The sequence below is a fragment of the Coturnix japonica genome, chromosome 14 (genome assembly GCF_054131305.1).
Source record: "Coturnix japonica strain WE chromosome 14, WE-NBRP24, whole genome shotgun sequence".
Classification (NCBI taxonomy): domain Eukaryota; kingdom Metazoa; phylum Chordata; class Aves; order Galliformes; family Phasianidae; genus Coturnix; species Coturnix japonica.
The window spans coordinates 2,547,466-2,568,420 of NC_140676.1; the positions used below are offsets into that span (position 1 = coordinate 2,547,466).

At 51.7% G+C, this 20,955-nt stretch overlaps 1 protein-coding gene across 2 annotated transcripts in view; it reads left to right on the forward strand.

Moving 5' to 3' along the window:
• Positions 1 to 644: 644 nt before the first annotated feature.
• The window catches only part of CHSY1 (chondroitin sulfate synthase 1), a 58,181-nt gene continuing 37,870 nt past the window's right edge, over positions 645 to 20,955 (forward strand). Inside the window, exons 1-2 of one of the 2 annotated variants that reach the window (XM_015873405.3) lie at positions 645 to 1,130; positions 6,505 to 7,000. In XM_015873405.3, the coding sequence (XP_015728891.1) occupies positions 838 to 1,130; positions 6,505 to 7,000 (789 nt within the window). In that variant the 5' untranslated portion in view covers positions 645 to 837. Of the gene's footprint in view, positions 1,131 to 6,504; positions 7,001 to 11,182; positions 11,325 to 20,955 lie in introns of those variants that run through there. The other variant, XM_085515249.1, reaches the window with a different exon arrangement.

The window sequence follows — 20,955 nt, forward strand, 5'->3', positions numbered from 1 at the left end:
GTCAGGGCTCGGAGGCTGCAGGGTTCGATGTTGAACCCTTTGTAGTTGAAATGCACGTGGTGGGCAGAGAGAAAGGAAACACTTCACCCCGTTGAGCAGTCGTTATGGCCTCGGGATGGAAATAGACTGACCTATTTCTGGTGGCTTTAATTAGTAAGGTGGGGATGGATGGAGCTGCTCGTGCAGCAGCACCAGGCAAAGCTGGGGCTGGAGGGCTGTGTGCCAGCAGTGCCCACCTGTGCTGAACCGAGGGCGGTGTGTTAATGTGAACTTGTGGCTGCAGGATGGGCGCTCACACTGGGGCTGCGGATGGTCCCCAGCGGCTCCGGCCCGAGGCTCCCAGTGCTGGCTCTGGGATCTCAGTGCCCTGAGGTCTGGGATTCGACCCCAGTCCCAATGTGCCCTGGGGGCTTTATCACCCCGGTATCTCAGTCCCGGGTCCTCCCTGGGGTCCCACCCCGCTGTTACACTCTCTGTGTCGATCCCTGCGCCCCCAGCTCCCGACTTCGAGTCTCTCCCCCTTTCTCCCCCCCGACTCCTCCCCCAGCCCCGCTCCAATCGGCGCCTCCTCCGTCCCCCTCCTCACCCCCCCATCCCCACCTCCCCTCTCCGGGCGGGGCCATCGGCTCCGTGCAGCGCGGTGCGGGGCCGCACACGGCGCCTGTGCCGAGGGGCAGGGCCGGGAGGCGGGCGCCCCCTTCCCTCCGCTTCCCGTCCCTTCCCCTTCCCCCCATGGCGGCGCGGCTGGCGGTGGCGGAGCGCGGGGCGGCGGCGGCGGCGGCGGCGCTGTGAGGAGGCGCAGCGCGGGGCCTGGGCCTGCCGGGCGGGCGCCGGGCTATGGCGGGCCGCGGCCGCCGCTCCTGGCTCAGCGTGTTGCTGGGGCTGGTGCTGGGCTTCGTGCTCGCCTCGCGGCTCGTCCTGCCCCGCGCCTCCGAGCTGGCGGCTGCGGCTCGGCCCCGTCGGAGCCGCCCGTTGGGTTGCCGCCCGCCGCCGGCAGCAGCCGCAGCCGCCGCCGCCCCTCTTCTCCTCCCGCAGCCGCGCCGCCCCGGTCCGACGGAGCAGAGCTTCCTCTTCGTGGGGGTGATGACGGCGCAGAAGTACCTGACGAGCCGCGCCGTGGCCGCGCACCGGTGAGACGGAGGGAGCTCCGAGCGGGAGGAGCCGCAACCGAGGGGGCCGAGGAGAGGAGGGGGGGGATGGAGCCCCGCGGTACCGAAGGGTTCGGGTACGGGCGGCTCTACTCGGTGTGAGCAGCTTGGGGTGAGGGATGTGCGAGAGAGAAAGCCGGGGGATGAGCCGCGATCTGCTCGCAGGGTCTGCGAACAAAGGGTGGCGGCAGCCGCTGTGCAGGAGCGGGGAGCGGCCGTGAGAGCGGAGCGGGGTGTGAGCTGAGCTCCGAGCTGAGCTTTGTGCCGCTGTTATAACCCACAGCATCGTGCAGGAGACTGAGCCCCCCGACACGCAGCCCTTGTGCTAGCGCTGGGCTGGGATCAGGAGTTCAGAGCTGGGTGCTGCGGGGCTCCAGGGCGGCTCTTCCCTAATAAAACGTCCCCCTTCCTTTATTCCTGCGCTCAGACAAACCCCAGCTCCATCACTGCGATGTGCCGGGCCCCGTGGTCGAGCTGCCTGCTCCCATTGCTTCTCTTGGTATCGGTGTTAAATGTGGTGGAACGGCTCAGCACATCGGGCACCAGAGTTTGGTTTTAATGGAGCTTTAATGCCTTCTTCCAGCAGCAGACGTGTAATTAAGTTACGGAGGGTGTGTGACGGGTGCTTTGAAATAGGTGAAGGAATGCGTTTCTTCAGGGTTCTGTATTTTCTGCGCCGCGTGGGTTGGAGCGTGTTGGGTTGCAGATCCCGTGAGCTGCGCAATGGGCATTTACATGGAGCAGAGATGGGACACGTGGAATAGGGTTTGGGGCAGGGTGGATTGTGTGGCAGCCATCGGCCTTGTGTTAGGGATCCCAATGGGGGCAGTTCTTACAGCACATAGGGTTGGTTGTGGGTATGAATGAGCTCATTCATAGAGTCCCCAAGAGTGGAAAAGACCCCTGAGATCCCCAATCCCACCCCATTGTTCCCACTGTCTGGGTGCCACATCTGCATGGTTCTGGTTCACCTCTGGGATGGTGACCCCACCGTCTGGGCAGCCCATGCTGGTGCATTACTGCTCTTTTTGAGAAGAAATGACTGCCAGCATCCAACCTGACCCTCTCCCTGCTGGGATGGGAAGCAGGAAGGGTTCTCACCCCTTGGTTTGTGCTTGAGAGGCATAAAGATCTAAGTCTGCAACATCCATGCATGAAATAAAATGGTTAAAGATGCAACGTAGCGGATCGGGTTCCTTCGGCCCTGGGAAGGAGGCAGAGCATCACTTTTTATTGCGCTTCTATTTTGGTTGAACCTCCAGAGGGGCTGTCAGCTCTCGGAAGGGCTGAATAATGGGGGCTCTTAGCGTTGCTGTAGGGCTGAATGCATCTTCCTCCTGCCATGGGTGAAAGAAATGAGCTCATGTCCTGGTGACAGGAAGACATCTTTGGGAGAAGGTCTGGGGGGGAAGAGGAAGACAAACCTGAAATCCTAAATGGCTTTTGATTGCCATGAAGTGTTGAAGCAGACAATCGCTGGGATTACCACACTGACAAAGCATCCTGGTGAGCTGAATCGCTGGCACAGAGCGCCCAACGGGAAGCTGCTCACAAGGCTTTCCCGGGTGGCAGCGTGTGCGGAGCCCTTGATTCGGCTGAAAGGAATTAGGGATGCAGGGGCTGAATACCTCCACACTGCGAGGCTGAAAGGCCATTGACAGACACTGCTGAAAGGGGCCGGAGCGGAAAGCATTCGCTGATCGGAGCTGCTGTGAATCCAGATAGGATCTAAGGAGAGGGGAAGCAATCCACTTCCTGAGCATCAATCACTGCGAAATGACCACTGCAAGGCAGAGCAGGCCGCTGGGTTTTCAGGAGAGGCCGCCTCGTTCAAACAGTTGTGCTTTTGTAGCCTGCCAGGCAGAGAATAAGCTGCAGATGGCCAGGTTTGCTATGGGCAGTTGTTGCTTCTGACAGCCAGGTTCCCTATGAGGCCGGTGGAGTGCAGCAGCAGAAGACATGAAAGGCAGGGAAGGAGCAGTGCAGGATGGAGCTGAGGTACAGGGGGTTCAGGGCAAGTGCAGCAATAGGTTGTGATTGAGGAGAGCTGCCCTTAAAGGCATGTGGGAAGGAGGGTGTAGGGGTGAGATTTAAGCCAGGAGCAGAAATATCAGGCAATGAACCTTTTTTTTGTGTTGTTTTTAATTGCATAGCAACTGGATTTCCTGGGAAACCTGCAAGTGGAGCAGTGCGAATGCAGCTAAAGGCTGGGTGTTATTAGGGCTTGGCATCTGAGACCACGTCTCGTCCACAGCGCTGTGGCTGCTTCATGACTCTGTGGGATGAGGGCCATGGGATTTCTTGGTGTGGGACAGTCCCATAGAGCCATCTGTATGGGGGACAGGAGAGGTGCCATGTATTGCTGTATTCAGGCTGAACCCTTCTCCATTGAGCACGGGGCCCTTGGGAACCTGTGCCTTGAACTCTCTAGGATCTAAATACCTGAGTGCTTGGAGGAGCCTGAGTGCAAGGCAGCCAGGAGGATTTGGGTTCGAAAGGCAACGGTATTATCTCAGTAAGCTCCCAGCGGCTGCTGCAGAAGCATAACGCCAAACACATTTTTAGGCTTTTTATTTTTTTCTTTTTTTAATAAATTCAGAGCCTCTGTCGGGGCTGTTGGGTGGTATTTGGAAAGCATATAGAACAGAACGGTTCAGATGGAAGGGACTTCCCAAGCTTATGGAGTCCGTTGTCCATCTGCCACGTGGCCTGGGGCTGTGGAACACACCCTGAGTGTGAGTACCTGCAGCTGGTGGGTCAGCTTCCATCCTCTGTTTCACAGCCTGAGGTAGCAGCCAGTTGGTGCTGAGTCTGCAGAGCTGCTGATAAAGCAAGGTAATGCAAATAAATCAGGAACACGCTGGAAACGGAAGGTACAGCACTCTGTGCCTGCGCTCCTCCTGCCCCGAGCTGTGCTCTGTCAATGTTACCTTCCCAATACACAGAGAAAGCAGGTTGCACATGGCCAGGCGTGCTGTCAGCGTGCTCCTGGGGAGGTAACAGAGAGCTGTGCTGTCCTGATTCGTGAGCATCCTCCTATTTAACAGAGCAGATTCAGGTTACATGGAGGAGATAAGGTTGGGGGTTGTTTGGTTTTTAAGTGACCAACGCAGTGCACGTATCGGTTGTGTCCTGAACCTGATATTGCTCTCTGGGCAGTCAAGGATCCTGGAGCTTGGGCTGGCAGGGTTTGGTGGCAGGGATGCGGTGACAGCTGAGGGTGACCAGGGAGTCCTCCTTTGGGAAGGGCAGTGCCACGTTTCTCTATAGATATTTTCCTTTATGTTTCTTCTGTTTAATTATCAAACACTCATTTGCAGATCTTGCCTTAGAAGACCTGACCAGGTGAGCAGTGTCAGCTGGTGGGAGCAGTGCTGCACTACAGAGGTGTTGGCTGTGTCTGATGAGCTGGGCAGGTCAGGCTGCTGCCCATAACCTGAGTCCGAGAACACAGTTAGAAGTACTTGTGATCAGAATCCAGCCCTGCATTTATCAGTCCTTAATTCTGGTGGAGACTGGGGTTGGGAAGATGCCTGTACAGTGACATGTATGGCAGTCCCACAGCCAGGTCCCAGTGCTGCCCCAGGCTGCAGTTATTGCATGGGCATGATCCTATCTGGTGCACTGTGACCCTGAAACTGCAGGGAGGTTTCTCTACTTTCCTCCTGTTTTAGCATGAAACTTTAAATATGGCCCAAGTCCAAGAAACAATTGGGCCAAGCTGGCTTTGAGCCGGGGGTTTTAATGCAATATGAGGGCTGGAAATCAAATCTGCCCCGGTTTATAGATGTACATATGTTTTGTTCCACCTCTGTTGAATGGGATCTCTGTGCTGACAGTACCAAAGGGGGTCCCGAGGTGAGGGAGGCTGGTTAGAGGGAGGGGAGAAAATTGAAACCAGGAAGCAGAGGGAGAGGGGTGTTAGACATAAAGTAAAATAGTGAAGGTCGCTCCTGCAGAGATCACAGCTGGTCACAGAGCTGAGATGAGCTGCAGCTCTCAGCTCCCACCTTCCCTTTCTTCTAGATGCGAATCTGAGTGTGCACTGAACTTGCTTTTTGATGAAGTCCTGAAAGTGAGTTGCTATGGGAAGAGCGATTTCCCACGTAATCTTTCCATTCAGCCCCTTTGATGTGCAACCAGAGCGTGGCCGTCAGAAAATAAACACGTTTCTTTGCAGATAAGGGAAGCTGAAAATGAGGATGTGTCATTGGAAGACGGGCAGCTTGCGGCGCTCAGGCAGGATGTCACTATCACTGTGCATTAGTTACATCACTGATGATTAAGGGCCCCGTCACCTCTGTTGTGAAGTCAACAGGAATGTTTCCATTGACTTCATTCTCTGTGTGCTTCTGTGGGAAGCCAGGGTCTAAACTTTTCCAATGTAACTCTACCCCTGTGAGTAAGAAATGCAGAAGACAAAGCTTTTAAAGCAATTGGATGATATTCATTACATGAAGCTGAATTAGCGTCTAACTGTCCAAGTTGGTACGTAGTTAGACCCACTTAAATGCTTTAGCATTTCCCAGGCAAAGTTAAGGTTGGATTCTTTGGAAATACTTTTAAATTCCTGGCTTGGCGTGGTGGCCAATTCTGTACATTTCCAATTGCAATGTGGTTTCTGCTGCCCAAACTCTGTTCTGCTTTTGGCAAGGAACCGGTGCAGGGAGGCAGCTGGTAAAGAGATGGTGATGTATTGAAGGAGAACTGTGTCCTTGGCCTGGGGAGTGCCATTACGTGTCTGTCGTGGATGTCCCAGTCTGCTTTTTATACCAGTCCTGTGCTGGTGTGACAGAGCCATCGTGCTGCTGCCATGCTCTGTGCTTTCCCATAGGGCACAGCCTCTGTGTTAATGTGCAGGCTTCCATCTATTTAGCCCTTGGAAGTCAGTACTTCTGGACGTGCTTTTGAGCTTTGAGGGGGCTTGGGGAGAGATGGGGTGTGGGTTTGGTGCTGAATAACTCACAGGGAACCTCTGAGGCATTCAATCCACTTGTAGGGCCTGCTTGCCTGTCTTGGTTCGCTTTGATGTTGCTGTTAGCTGGACACTGAGCATGTTTAAGGACAGAGCGAACTGCTCTTACCCTATTATTCTTTACCAGGTGCAGCTGCAGAGGCAGTGTTCAGGTGTTCAGTGTCTCAGATCTCTGTGTGCTGCACCAGTTGCTCGAGGTGCAGCACGAACGCCTTCGTTTGCATGGAGGAAAAAAAAATAACCCTTCCAGGCATTTAAAAAGAAAATCTGTGAAGCAAATGAGGTGTGCTGGAGTTCCTTTGAGTTATCCCTGTTGGGTAGTGCTTTCTGCTTCTGTCTGTTTGCATACTCAATTAGTTCTCACTGTCTTTTTTCACCTAGAACCTGGTCCAAAAGCATTCCCGGCAAGGTTGAATTCTTCTCCAGTGAGGGTTCGGACACCTCCATCCCCATCCCCATTGTCCCACTCCCGGGTGTCGATGACTCTTACCCACCCCAGAAGAAATCTTTCATGATGCTCAAATACATGCATGACCACTACTTGGACAAATACGAATGGTTTATGAGAGCAGACGACGACGTTTACATCAAAGGGGACAAACTGGAGAACTTCCTGAGGAGTTTGAACAGCAGTGAGCCCCTCTTTCTTGGGCAGACCGGCCTGGGCACCACGGAGGAGATGGGGAAGCTGGCGCTGGAGCCAGGAGAGAACTTCTGCATGGGGGGACCCGGAGTGATCATGAGCCGGGAGGTCCTGCGCAGAATGGTGCCCCACATTGGCGAGTGCCTGCGAGAGATGTACACCACCCACGAGGACGTGGAAGTGGGAAGATGCGTGCGGAGGTTTGCGGGCGTGCAGTGCGTGTGGTCGTACGAGGTAAGGCCGGGGGGCAGGGAGTGTGTTTTGGGGGAGGCAGAGGCTGTAGGGCCGCACAGCAGCTGCTCCAGAGCTCACCTCCCTTTGCCGCTGGATCGTTTTGGTGCTCTTATCTCTTACATGTGTTGTCCTATGAGAGACCTGCTTGAATGTGGAAATGAGGGAGCCTGAGCCCAGCTGGGCACGTTGGGATGGTGGGAGGACCCACCAAGCAGCTCCTTGGTGACAGCAGGGCCAAGGCAATGCTCTGACACTGACAGACAGCATCTGCCCATGGCTGCAAGGTTGGCCAACCTGCTTTTGGCAGCACTTCTTGATGCTGTGGGGGACAACCAGGGTTCTCCTGCTGGGGTCCTCAGCTGTTTGAAGTGAGCCCTGGTTGTTTACAGGCTGTTTCATTGCAAACACCTGCTGGGCTCAACCTGCAGCTTCTCCTGGGGAAATGCTGGAGGGTTTCTTTGGGAAGCTGGCTGGGAGCACAGCAGAGGGCAAATGGTTTATCTTTATTATGCAAGCATTTATGACTGGTTTACAACTGCAGCTTTGTCCTTTTATGAGATGTGGTAAAAAGGGAGATTCTTCCATCCATCTGACAGCGGAGCCGTGGTCACGGAGGCTGCTGCTGACTCCTCTTTCACTGGCAAAGCCTCGCGTTAAACTTTGACGTGTTTACCGAGTCCTCTGCCCCCCAGAGCTCGTGCTTCATTTCAGCTCACAGCTCAGTGACAGGAGAGCTGCTGTGGGAGGGGAAGGAGGTTTCCAGCAGCAGTAACTCACTCCTATCTTTTGTTCATAAAGGCTTTCTGGTCTGACGGTGGCCATCCACATTCCCAGCTCACCGACCTGGAATGAGTCTGTGCTCTGCCAGCGTTGTGGTTTAGGCCTTCACAAGGAGTCAGTAACGTTTTTTTTTCCACAGTTTCTGGCAGCATAAAATTTTCACTTCAGTCATTCTGGATTGGAACAGCTTTCGGTATGAATGCCTCCACCGTGTGGTGTTTGGTACTTCCTGAAGGTCAGCGTTTTGGTCCTACTGAAACTGGCAGAGACCCCCATCAATTCATTGCCATCAAATTTTGGGTTGAAAGAATGACAGCGTGCAGCCGCACCTCAAAAAGTGGTTTTGTTTGATCACCTTCTGTGCAGTGGCCTGCAGGGCTGGGTTCTTCCAGGTGAGCTGCCTGGAGCTGCAGTGTGTGAGCTGCAGAAGCACTCATGGGTGTGTGCTGCTGATGCTCAGCTGGTTCTTGGGATCACAGAGTTGCTTAAGGTGACCCCTAAGGGTGATGCAGTTCCCACCCCTGCTGTGGGCTGGTTGCCAGCTCTGATTGCCCAGGGCCCCATCCAACCTCAGCACCTCCAGGTGCCCCCAACTTCTTTCTTTGGGCCCCTCCACTCTCTGAAGCAAGTTTTGGAGAGAGGGAAGGTTTCTTTGTGTGGTGCCGCTTCCATGAGGAGCATCTTTGCTCTCATTCAGTTGAGGCCTCAGCTTCAAACCCTGCTGACTTCTTGTGCATTTCAACCTGGTCCTCTCACTGCCTGAACAAGCAGATGAAACGTGCCCGGTACTTTATCAAAGGCAAAGCAGTGGCAGTGTGAAATAGCACAGCTGTCCTACCAGCTGTGTTAGTGTAGCTGGGTGTAAAAGCGACATTTTCCACGTCTTGTCTGTTGATGAATGTCACGTTATGGGACGCTGTGAGCACCGTGTTGTGTTACATGGACTTCTGATGGAGCAGCTTTATCTGTGCTGGGGCTCAGCCACCGCCTTTCTCAGAATTCCCATTGAAAGGGCAACGGCTGCAGCACGAGGTTCCTCAAACAGGGCTGTGTTGGCTTTGGAAAAACCAAACCTGAGCTGCTCCACCTTCTCCTACTGCAGCACCTCTCTGCAGGCTCACAGTGCTGCAGCAGTGAGGAGTGAGGAGCTCCGGGTCCTTGGCTGGGCTGCCCCCGGCTCTTTGGTTTCAGCCCCAACACACGCAGGGCCCCACTGGAGCTCCCCTCGGGTGGTTTCCTTTCCTGCACTGCCCCGGCCGTGGGCACAGCGCCCGGAGTCGTTTTACTCATTGCCACGACTGTCAGTGCCCCCTTTCTCTGATTTTAGGATCCTACAATGTCCTCACTGTGCTGCTCATCTTCGCTGCCTGTTTCTCTGGTGCTGTGCCCAGCCGCGCCTCCAGCCCTGGCTCTGTGTTTTTTTTTCTCTGCTCTCTGCAGTCTGTCTGTAAATCTGTCTCCAAACCCTTTTTTCCCCCCTTCCTGTGTTTCTGTCGCTTTGCTGCTCTCTGTGCTGCCTCTCAGACCGCTCCGTTAGTAGCTCTGCTTATAAAGATTTGTTGGTGCTCTTCCTGCCCTCAGGAGCTTCTCAGCAAATACAAGAATCAACACCACGATTCTTTGGACCTCCTGCTTCACCCTGCCCATGAAAGATGCAACAAAAGTAGGGGTGTGCTGTAGGAGAACCCAGCTCAGCCTCCAGCTCTGCTCTGGGAACAGCTTGTAGCACCGATGGGTTTTGGGCTCTATGGCCGGTGTGTGGCTGTGGCCCTGCGTGGGACAGGTCGAGTGAGTCATGAGTGAGACACGCATCTTAAAATGTCGAGTTCTTTACTGCAAGGATTATCATCGCTGTAAAAACAAAACCAAGGCTGCCACGGCCATCGAGAAATAGCTCTAAACCTCAGCCGTCTGTAGGGTGGAGCAGCCAAAGCTATGGATAAAAACCCATAAAGAGAGCAGGGCTGTGAAATATCTGCGGAGCACAGATGGGAGCTTGATGGTTTACGAGGCAATATACAGTGCAGTCCTTTCTCTTGAAGGGGAGGAAAGGCTCATGCTGCTCTCACTGGGACGTGACTGTGCATTTCTAGTGAACATTGGTGCTTTGGACCCCTGGCACTCTGCTGGGTGTTCTCAGCAACAATTTACATCTCCTTCCTTCTCCTATCTCCCCCTGGCAGCAATCTGGTTGGCACTGAGCAGATGCCAGGGCTGTTCCCATGTACTGCAGCACTGCAGAGCCATGCACTACCTTCATGTCCCAGCTTTGATGGCAGGCATCTCATCTGTGTGTTAACCATCACAACAAACTGCTGGTCTCGGTTTTCATTTTGAGTTTAGGGTTCCTTTAAACACATCTGAATTGTGAAACCATCTTTCTGTAGCTCAGTATCCATTCCATCTTGTTTGTTGCAACCACCAAGCGTTGCTTCAGTATGGAGGGTTTGGTATCTTCAGCTTGAGAGTGCTGGTACCTTTAACACAAGGTCTCTACCGTAGCAGCAGGAAATCAAGGTAGTGCTGGTACAGATCCAATTGTTTCTTCAGTCACGAACCCCTCTGTAAATGGCAAAGAAATATAAGTTTTGACAAAGGGAGTGATCCTTGGTGGGCACCAAGGAGAGGTCCAACCTCTGGGTGTTGGCTGGGGAGCAGTGGGGTGCTGGTGGCTGTGGGTGGTTGGGGGGCTCCTGGGAGGAGGGTGGGTTCATGCTGGCGTTTTGTGCCGTCTTTCATCTGCAGTAATTGAGGATAATTGCTACTCTGAAACTCACTGAAGTTAGGAAAGCCCTCGAAGTGCGCGTTCTGTCTGCCAAGTACATTGGCAGTGCCAGAACGTACTGTTTCTGGAATGGACTCTCCCCTGGGCAAAACTAAAGTTTATGGTTTTCTGTATGAAAAAGATAAAAAGGCAAGTCGTGCAGCTGTTGATCAGAACCCAAACGCTGGGGACACATGCACCTCCTGCCTGCTGACCTCCAGCTCCCTTTGCTTTGCCCTCTGAGAAAGGAGGAAGGAGAGCAGCCCGTGTCCAGCTGGCCATTGCCTGGCATTGGGTGGGATGGGCCGGGGGCTGCCGTGCTTTGGGCACTGTAGTTCTCCGTGGGCTATGCTGAGCCACAGCATTGGGTTGGTGGATCCTTGTGTTGGACTCCTGCAGTATGAGGCTCGACACGTCTTCTTGGGAGCAGCATCCAGCTGTGCTTTTGGAATCAGGTGATTCTGATTTATATGCATTGTCCTGGCTTCAAAGCTCGTGCTCTTGTTTTCTTCTTTTTCTTCTTCTTTTTAACTTTTGAAGTGAAAGTGCAGAACTTGGCAAGCCTGACAGCAGCAGAGACCTGCATCCTGCCGTGTGCATGCAGCCCCTTGAAGCTCTTCGTTCAAAGAACCTACAGTACACATCACGTGTGTGAGAGAGGGAGGATACAAGCACACCAGTGTTGTACAGTGGATGTTTATAAACGGACCCGTCTTAAGCAGTGAATTTAACCTTTGAGATGCTTCGGAGATGTCTGCTTGGCTTCAGATCGAGTTAGAGGTGGGTGGCCATTGGTCCTGGGGTGGTCATGGATGGAGATCCCTCTTCATGAGGGTAACGAACAATTGTACTGTCAGAGCATGTAGGTAAGAATAGAGAAGAGCCTTATCCAGGCAGAGGAGGTGATGCCTGGGGAGGCTGCAATGCCTGCTGATGGCACAGGGAGTCTGTGGTGCGAAGGGGGAGGCAGCGAGAGGTGACCACAGGGCCTAATTTTGGGAGCAGTGTTTGCTAAGGAGGAGGGCAGAGAGGTCAGTGAAGGAGCAGAGGCAGCAGTTTGGGTTGATGAAACCAAGATGTGGGCTGGGAGGGTTCGGAATAGGAGCAGAGACCTCAGATCTGCACCCAAGTCTTGACCAAACTCTTTCACTTCAGAAAATAATTATATATTTGAGAAACAAATATCTCAGAGGGGAAAAACTGACGGCACCACTGGATCGTTTCGTAGTGACCTCTGGACCTGGGCTGGTTAAGGATTTCTGTTTGTTATGTTGACCAAGAATTGCTTTGTATCACACTCTGAGCGCTGGACCGAAGTCACCTCAGCCTGGATCTCACTGATTTCTGCTTGCCCTTGTTTTAAGAGGGGAACCCCATGCGATTTATGCTTACATGAACCTTTGCAGGCTGTAGGTAATTGTTTGGGACTGACCCATTTTCTTGAGCCCATGGGTAGTTAATATGTTCCCGGTTGGCTGGATGGCTTGTGGTGCCTGTGCTGGGGTTTGTTGGTGCTGTGGTGTAGACACTAAGGAAGCTTCACTGGTGAACCCAGGAAGCAGAAGCATTGCTTTTGTCCCCATTATTGGCTTTTTGGAGCACAGTGGTTCTGTTAAGATGGGGATCTGTCTGCTGAGTTTGGTGGCTGCCTGGATTAGCTGTTATCTTGAGGACAAGGCTAATCCTTCATTGCATGGCGGGATAAAGAACTCAAATAAAATGCCTCGTCATCCCAGCTGCGTAATTAAGGTTCATAGAAGATATCTGAGGGTTTGAGTTTGCTGGGTTTAGCAGCCGTGGGATGGGCAGAGAGGAGGCTGTGCCCAGGAGCTTTCTGGTGTGCGTTTCTCTCCTGAAGCAGTGGGAATGCCCTCCAGGTTTGCAGGGTGGGTTCTTGCTGGAGCCATGAGGTGCAGCACTTGGATCCTTCCTTGTACCTAATGAGCTTTGTGCCCTAATCCCCGGTGAATGCCACCTGCCTGGGGCCCTTGGAAGGACACCAGTTGGTTCAGGCTGGGATCCGAGTGGTTTAAAATCTATCAGCACCTCTCACCCTGGGGCAATAAACAGCTGTGTGCCGCAGTACAAACAAATTCATTGTGAAATGCCCCAAGTGACTGGGCGGTAAAAAAGAAAAGCAAATTGGCTTTCTCAGTTGAAGTGGATGCCAGGCAGCTTCAGCTGGGGCTCTTGGCATGGAGCTTTGTAGCTGGTGTATAGGGAGAAGAGGGTAACAGTGACCTGGATGTTTTGGGAGGTTGTGTGTAAATCTGGGGGGAAATGGCTGCTTTTTTCAGTCTGTTGCCACCAAGTTGTGTGAGCAGCTTAAAGCCGAGGCAGCACCGAGGTGTCGGAGCCTGTAAGAAAGGGAGACAAAAGCCAGGCCTGTTTGGCTATGGGAAATACAAATGATGTGCTGATGTGGGGAAGGGGCTTAATGTAAACTAACTGAGGTCACCGAAGGGATGGCACATCCAGCTTGGATGCTCTCAGTGCTGGCTGCGTTACTCCTTTAATGCCATTTCTTTAATAAAAACAGTTATGTTATTGCAGAGGAGAAACAAGAGGTGAGTTCTGTTTTTAATGGATGGATGTGATGGATTTTACTTCTATAAAATAACCAATTTATCGTAAAACATTATTTTTCCCCCCAGTTTGAGTGAAGGCACCCAGATAATTACCTCGAGTTGCTCTAGACACTGCCTATAGCCAGCCGTGCTGGTGTATTCATGTACTTTGAAGGCTTTTCTTAATGTTTTGGGGGGAAGTAACATCCGCTGGGCTGGTGCTGTCTGTGTGACCGCTGCTTCCTGCACAGCCCTGCAGAAGATGCAGGAGGACAGACACAGCACCAGGCTCTTGCAGCAGGGCCGTAGCTTTGCTTGGTGCCTGGTGGTTCTGCAGATGGTGCATGCAAACTGATGGCAGTGTGCAGCCCGTGCTGCAGGAGGATTAATTGTTCAGCATCTGTCTAACCTCATTTCCTGTGAAACCTCCCAGCTGAAGAGCTGCTGTTGTTTTGTGTCCTAAAACCATCTGATTTGGGGGGAAAAAAAAACCCAAACCAATGCAACTTTATTCTACTTTGCTGCGCCTTCCTTAATTGATCCCTAAAATGCTTAAAACATTTTAGCACTAATTTCCTGAGTTAAGAGCTTATCTGGACTCCCGGCGGTGCGAACTTTCATGGTTATCAGCTGGAGACCTCTTAAAATCTTGCCAGAAATCCTGATTGCATGAAGGGTGGGGATTATCCTCCCACATACCCGGAACAGTGTGACCTTTATGTGCCACAGAGAAGCTGGGAACACAGTTGGAGGGGTCGGGGGATCTAACTGGTCTTCATTTCTTAAGCCTTGAAGTTTTGGGTAGAAAGCATATGTGGGCTCCTTGCATAACTGAAAGTTCAGTGCTGGTTATTTCAGGTTAGTTCACTTACAAGCAGAGTTCTGATGATGCCCTTGAGTTGTCAGTGGTTGCTTGGATGCATTTTGAGCACATCCTGTTATGGTCATGAAGCAAAAGTGAAAGCTGTGACTGATTTGTGTTGGTGGGATCTTGTCCCATTCAGCTTGGTGCTGGTGACTTGCAGTGGCAATGGAGACTTCAGAGAAGACCTGCATGCAACTTACATTGCTGTTAACGACCCTAAGTGCTTTGAAGGCTTTCTGCATGGGAAATGTCAGCGCTGCAAGCACAAGCACTGAGCAGGAAGCCACTGCAGCGAGCTCCTTACCAACCCCAGCAGCTTTCCTGCTCCGGGGTGAGCTGTGCTGGCTGTGTGGCATGGCTTGCCTTGGCTCAGAGCACATGTGGGATGGGCCCTGAGATGTTTGCATGGAGCTCTGAGATGCTGCTCCTTGACTTCAGAGGCATTTGCTTGGGGAGCTGTTAGGAGAAGGTGCAATGTGTATTGAAGGGAGCACGGGTAGGATCAGGCCTGCTGGATCTAAGCTCCATCCAAGCTTCTGACTTTAATCCTTCAAACTGAATGGCTTTAGGGACTCCTGCTGAGTGCTGTATTTTTGCTTGGAGGCGCTTTTCAGAAGCATCCCATGCTCTCTGTGGATTAAGCACAGGTTCTTATGCAGAGGTTAGCTCTAGCAATGAAAGGAGTGGGAGCCCATGATTTGGGCTAGGTTCATTACAAAGCAGGAAAGTGGTGAGAGGGGAGCTGCCTGCGGGTCCAGAAGTGCTCCTGTCACCTTCTTTGTGTCAGAACAGGGAGAAGCAGCATGGCACCAGGAAACTGGCCCATAGTGGGGCTGCTGCAGCCCCTGTGAGCTCTGAGAGGCACAAGTCTGATCCTGAAAACCCTGCTGGTGTTCACGGCTGCCACTTCAGATTGGTGCAGCTGGTTAGAGGAGCGCTCTGTTCGTATTAACGAAGGTTCCTGTGCTCGCAAGCCTTCAATGGGTTTAATTACTTGGCAGTAACTTCCTTAAACCTTATTTGAATTAAAGCTAAATGTTTTGGCTGGTTATGTCACCACTGTATTAGTGAGGAATGCAGGAGAGAGTGCTAGTTTGTATTAACTGAGCTGCCTTAATCCTTTGTAACCACGCTTTGTAACGTGTGTTACTGTCTTACAGGGAGAGAAGACGTTTGCCCCTGAGACAGCAGAGTTCATTCCTCAGCATCTCTGTGAGAGGGGATGTTCTTTGTCCTCAATAAGGACTGAGAAAGTTCTTAGGAAGTGAGTGTTGGTAATTCACACACATTAGGCCCATTTCATACATCCTTTTTCCTGCAGTCCCCCCCCACATATGAGTGACCTGACTTTTTTAGTCATTCCATAGGGCTCCAGAGCAGATGCTTCACTAAAACCAGTGCTGTTGGACCAGAGTGCCTGCAGAAGTCATGATTCTCATGGTCGTGGTCCAGGTCAGCAGAAATACGCTTCCTGTGCGTTGCATATCTTTGCTGTCCTGACAGGAGAGGAGTTTGTTTAACCTTCTCACAGATGATCTGTCAAGAAGCCTCACCCTTTCCTTACCTTGTGTGTTTGTGCAACCTTATCACAGCTTACAGCTGATGTGTTTGGTTTGTATCCTTCTGTTGAAGATGTTCCCTAACATCCTCGGCCAAGGGGAACCAAAAACTGGGAGACAATGGCAGGTTTAATCTTCATAAAGCAGTGGGGCTTTTGCTTCCCTGGCAATAAGAGCAAGCCGTGACTTTTCCAGGTTTTGAACAAAGCCATTTTTCTTCGATGCTTCCAAATAATCTTTTTTTATCCCCTTCTCTCTGGCTCCGTAGCACTGAAATCGTGCCGTGGTTGCTGCAGAAGCCTCTTGCAGCTGCACGGTTCTTGTTGCCGGGCCCAGCTGGAAGCTGAGCCATCTCTGAGCCCATGGAATAACGTGTTGAGCTGAACCCTGTGGTTTGCTGATGGTATCGTTGCTGCTGCTTGTGCTCGTTCTGGGGAGAAACCATCCACGTGGTTTCTTATCTATTGCAGGCCAGAAATAACAGCACAGCTCCTGCAGCCTTAAGGAATTAGCCCAGTCTAGAATGGGAAAGTAGGGTGAAGGTGAAAAGGATATCTGACAATGTGCAGAGATGAGGACTAGAGATGAGGATGTCGGGTGCGTGTCTGGCTGTGGAGCAGCGTCTGGGTGACCCCGGGCTCCTCTGCAGGCACATGGGCTGTGCCTGCTCTGTGCCATCTGCCCTCCTGCATCCCAGTGCAGAGGAAGTGTGTAGTGTGCGGCCCCGCTCGTCCCACGAGGTGGTCGGGGCTGTCTCACGGACAGAAATGCCTTGTTTCCCTCCAGCCGGCACAAAGGCTCTTTTATAGGCGCTTGGCCATACATCTGCCGAGGTGCCTCAGACTGTTAGCGCCGGTTGCTGCTGTGCGAGGTGCTCTGAGGCTGCGATGCACAGGGAGATGTTGTTTGCATGCTGCCTCCCTTTCCATCTGGGGACAAGGAGCTGTGCTGTGTCCTGCACTGGACAAAGCCAGCTCTGGTTGTGCTGAAGTGCTGGCTTGGAGGTTCCTGCTGTAAAGGCAGGACTGGGATCCTTCTGTTTCGCACTTGGGAACTGAATTAAATGTCCGAATTTGGCAGAGTGGCTGTAGGACAATAGAATGTTCTCTGGGGAAAAATGTGTTGAATTTCTACTATAGGGACAGACCTGGCTTGGAACACTGTGTGTGCACCAGTGGGAGGAGGGCTTCATCCTTCACAAGGCACCTCACAGCTGGACAGAAGCCCCAGCTTTAGAGATGTTCAGCTTTATTGCAGCCTTTGGATGACTTTCTTCCTGTCTTTCTCCTCCCCCATCATTTCGCCCCATCTTCCCCAGTCATTTTTTTTTTCCTGCGTGTGTCCTCGTGCTGATTTCACAAAGAGACTTTCTGCTCTGCCCAGAAACGCACGCTCATCTTTTGAAATCCAGGGGAGGGAGCAAAGGGGGAGAGCAGGCTGCCAGCTGACTGAGTCCTGCTGAGTGCTGAACCTCTGCTGTTAGTCCCCATTGGCCTTTGGGCATCTCTCAGGTTTGCCATCTCCCCAGTTCCTGTGTTTGGTTTGCTGTGTTGCTTTTCCTTACCCCCACCAAGCTAGCTGACTGCTCCCCACTTCCATTCCCAAATAGCATTCCCATGCTGTCACCACTGACTTTTTGACTTAAAGTAGAGCTTGGCTGGAAAAAACAACTTTTCAACAAATTACCACCAGATAGATCTTGTGGGATAAAGGAAGAGCACAAGAGGGACGTGCCCTGATTCCCATTAAGCTCTTTTGCTTTCACAGTGATATTCTCTTGTGGATAAATGCTGAAACCTGGCAGCTGGGGGTGGCATGGGATGATCCAGGGCAGTGCTGTGTGTCACCGGCTCCATCCCTCGAGAGCAGCAGCCCTGCCCTGCAGCCACATGTGCCCGTATCTGCTCTGTGCCCTGGGGACTGTTGTGCTCTCACCACAGGTCTGCTGAGGCTTTGAAGATGCATTTCACAAGGGGATGAGAAATTACTTTTCAGCTTAATTTTAGACTGGTTGCCATTTCTCGAGCAAGCTTGAAGGAGGGTGGTTTTGACCTTGCTTGCAGGGAAAACTCAGAAGCACCAGCTTTCCCAGGGCATTGAGGCAACTGTTACCTTGGGTCTAGAATTCTGTGCTTCAGCATCAGGGTGTCTTGCAAACCTTTCCCATGCTCTCTCATCCTGGGGTGGAAGGAGCACGTGGTGTGGGGGTGTCCACAAGAGGAGGAGCAGTGGGGTGAGGTGGGGAGCCCAGCCTGGGGTCCTGCATTCAGCCAAGCCACATGTCCCTCCCTCCTGCCCCAGTCATTTCAATTAAAATTCCACCGTCGGGGCTGAGGTGAGGGGAGGCAGGAGTTGACTTGTTTTCAGTGAGAAATGAATTTTCTGCCAGAATGAGCCTATTCCCAGGGTGAGCTCAGGAAGTGCCCCCCCCCCCACCAGGATGGTGCAGAAAAAAGCCACAGGTAGAAATTGCAAGAAGTAATCAGCATTGTTTGCTTCGATTCCCCAGAGGGCATCAAAGAGTGAACGGATTGAAGTGGAAGCGAGGAGCCCTGCAGGGACAAAGCTGCAGTTCTCCCGCAGCCTTTCTGAACTGCAGCCCAGAGCACTCATTGGAGGCAATTAGTTAATGAAGATGAGGGGTGCTGATGGGATGCGCTGCTGGCATCGGGGAGCAGCACGAAGCAGTGGGGAGAAACCTCCTGGAGGTGAAAGGTGGCCAGAGCAAGAGTGAAACCCAGTGGGGTCTTGTTAGCGTGTGGAGTCCAAGTAATTCCAAATATTCTAAACAGAGGTCCCATGAGCAGAGATACGAGGGAACCAAATTCTTTTGGCGTTTGCAATATCAGGCTGACTACAAGAGCTGCTCTTGTGCAATGCTCTGCTGCACGATCACTGAGCAGATGTTGCTGCTTTTGTAACTGCTGCTCAGAGTTCCTGGTCCGTCTGCCTATATGTAAACCAAGTGGCCCATTGTGTTCACGGTAATAAAAGGTGAGGTTGGAAGTGCTGAAGGATAAGCTGTCTCTTGCAGTTACTGAAGGTACTGTCTCCTTATGGAGTGTGAGGACAACACCTTAAATGCACTTAACTTTGCTTGCAGGCAGCCTTTTTGATAATGGGGCTGGGCATATGGTGGGGAAAGCAGAGGAGAACCGAGATACCCTTTTAGAAGGGAAATTGGCCTAAAATAAGTAAACAATACAGTGTTACAAGGTGCAAGTCAAGGAACAACCTGCTGTTTTCCCTGGCTCTCACTGTGACGCAGCTTTAATCCTTAAAGCCAGAATCATATCTGATGGGCTACAATAATCTTATTTTTTCTAGACATAGAACTCCCCAGTGCCTGTCTCCCCCAGGCAAGGAGGAATACCTGCCAAGCAAGCAATGCACTCTGAAACTCAGCTGCTTTGGCATGGCAGCAAAACCATCCTGCGCTAATGTGACGAGTGTGATGCTGATGGGATGTGTTCTGGCACGGCATCCGAGTGAAATCTAAGTGGGAACACTCAGGCACCTGACTGGTGGCCAGCACAGAAAAAAGCCCTGGGCAGCCTGCATTGTAGCTGGTATAATTTCATGCCTGGTTACCATGCAAAATAGTCAACTCCTCATCCAAAAAAAGAGGTTTGAGAGTGTCTTCTGAGAGCGTGTTTTCTTCCTGTCCAAGCAGGGAAGAGCAGTGGCTTGGATTTTGTTTTCTTTGGGAGCCAGTTTAACACCACTGGTTGTCTTTATGCCTTTGCACGATGGGGCAAAACAGGCAGATCCAGCTTGGGGTTGGTGCCAGTTTCATCAATATGATGATTATATGCAGAAGAAAAGACCAGTGGTGGTTCTTGTGGTGTTTCAGTGGTGAATAGCAGTGAAACACGGCCATCTCTTAGTGTTGCTATTGTGTTGGTGTTGTATTTTTTTATCTTTATTTATTTTTAAGCCTTCATATGTTTTGTAGAGTCCTGCAGTCCTTTCTGTGTCCGCCCTTGTGAATCAGACCGCAGCTATAACTCTGCAACTTGGAAATATCCTTCCAAACCCAGTCCTGCATCTCCCACCAGACAATAATGAGCGCTGAAAGCTGAACGGAGCCCATTGATATGTTGATGATCGGTATTTTTTTCCTTCTGATTAGCATTCAACCTGTGTCTTCTATAACATTTCAAACAGACCATGGGATTGTCCATTCTTCTTAGATCCAGTTGCCCAGTGGATTTGAGCCTATCCTGCCAGGAAGGATGCTGGCACTGCCTCCTGTTTGGGCCATTGGCTCGTTGTGCTGTGGTCAGAGGTAGATATGATCCAATTCGGGTTGTTTTCAGCTCCCCAGGAGTGACCTGCTGGGCTGACAGCAGCGTTCTGCTGTGCCTGACCTCATGTCATGTTAAGGTTTGTAATCCCTGTGCCCATGCAGAGAGCTCAGAGGGCAGCAGCTCCCTGTTCCTTGAGGCAGCTGGAGCTGGGAGCTTCCCAGTGCTCCCCATGGGCACAGCACAGGACCTGGGCTTTTTTCTTGTCCTTTCTTCAAAGTGACTTCTAGGAAATGCTCCATGAAATGGTCTGTGTTAGGGCTGGCTACAGCATCCCCTCTCTAGCAGATGCTTTATCATGGTTCCGTGCCCTGGGTGATGTGTTATAGTAGCAGAGTTGTTACTTACAGCCCCAGAAAGCCCTGCTGGGAGCTCCTTGGGGCAGCTCAGTGCTAAATCTGCTGTTGAAGCCCTTTTGTGGGGAAATCTTTGTGGCAGAAGGATTTCAGGTTTATTAATTGCTCTAATTTTTCAGCCTAGAGAAAGGGGTCTTAAATCATTCCAGAAGTAACGAATCAGCTCCAGGTGTATTTATCCTTAATGAGATAACATTGTAATGAAAGAGAACAATTTAGCTTAACAGAAACGTCTTACTAAATGCCTTTCCCAGTCCTAAAATGGAGTGAAGATTTTTTTTCCCTCTTGCATTTTCTCCTTCCCCCCTCAGGGCAAAGCCTTGCAGAAGGCGTCCAGACAATGAATGTTCTTTTGTTGGGATGAACTCGCAATCACCGAGGTGAAATTTGCTCTTTAAGGTGTTTGCACTCAGATAAAGCTCTTTTATATGTGACATTTCCTGCGCTATAGCAACTGCCTTTAAAAATAGCATGTAAGGAGGACTTCATTTCACACAGGCTCTATGTAGCTTGTGCTTCCTTTTAAATATGTCAGTACCATTTAACAAAGGCTTGTGTTGCTGCTGTCCCTTCCCAGGTGGGCTGTGTGTCCATGAGCTCAGTGGTGCAGCCAGGCACTTCCAGACAAAGGTGCGTGTGTCTGTATGTGCTCATCAAGCTGTGTTCAACACCCCCTTAATGCAGTGAAGATGTCTGCTTTGTAGCTCATGGATGAGGTTGAGCAGAGCTCTGTTAGAGCATGAGCTCCATGCAAGGC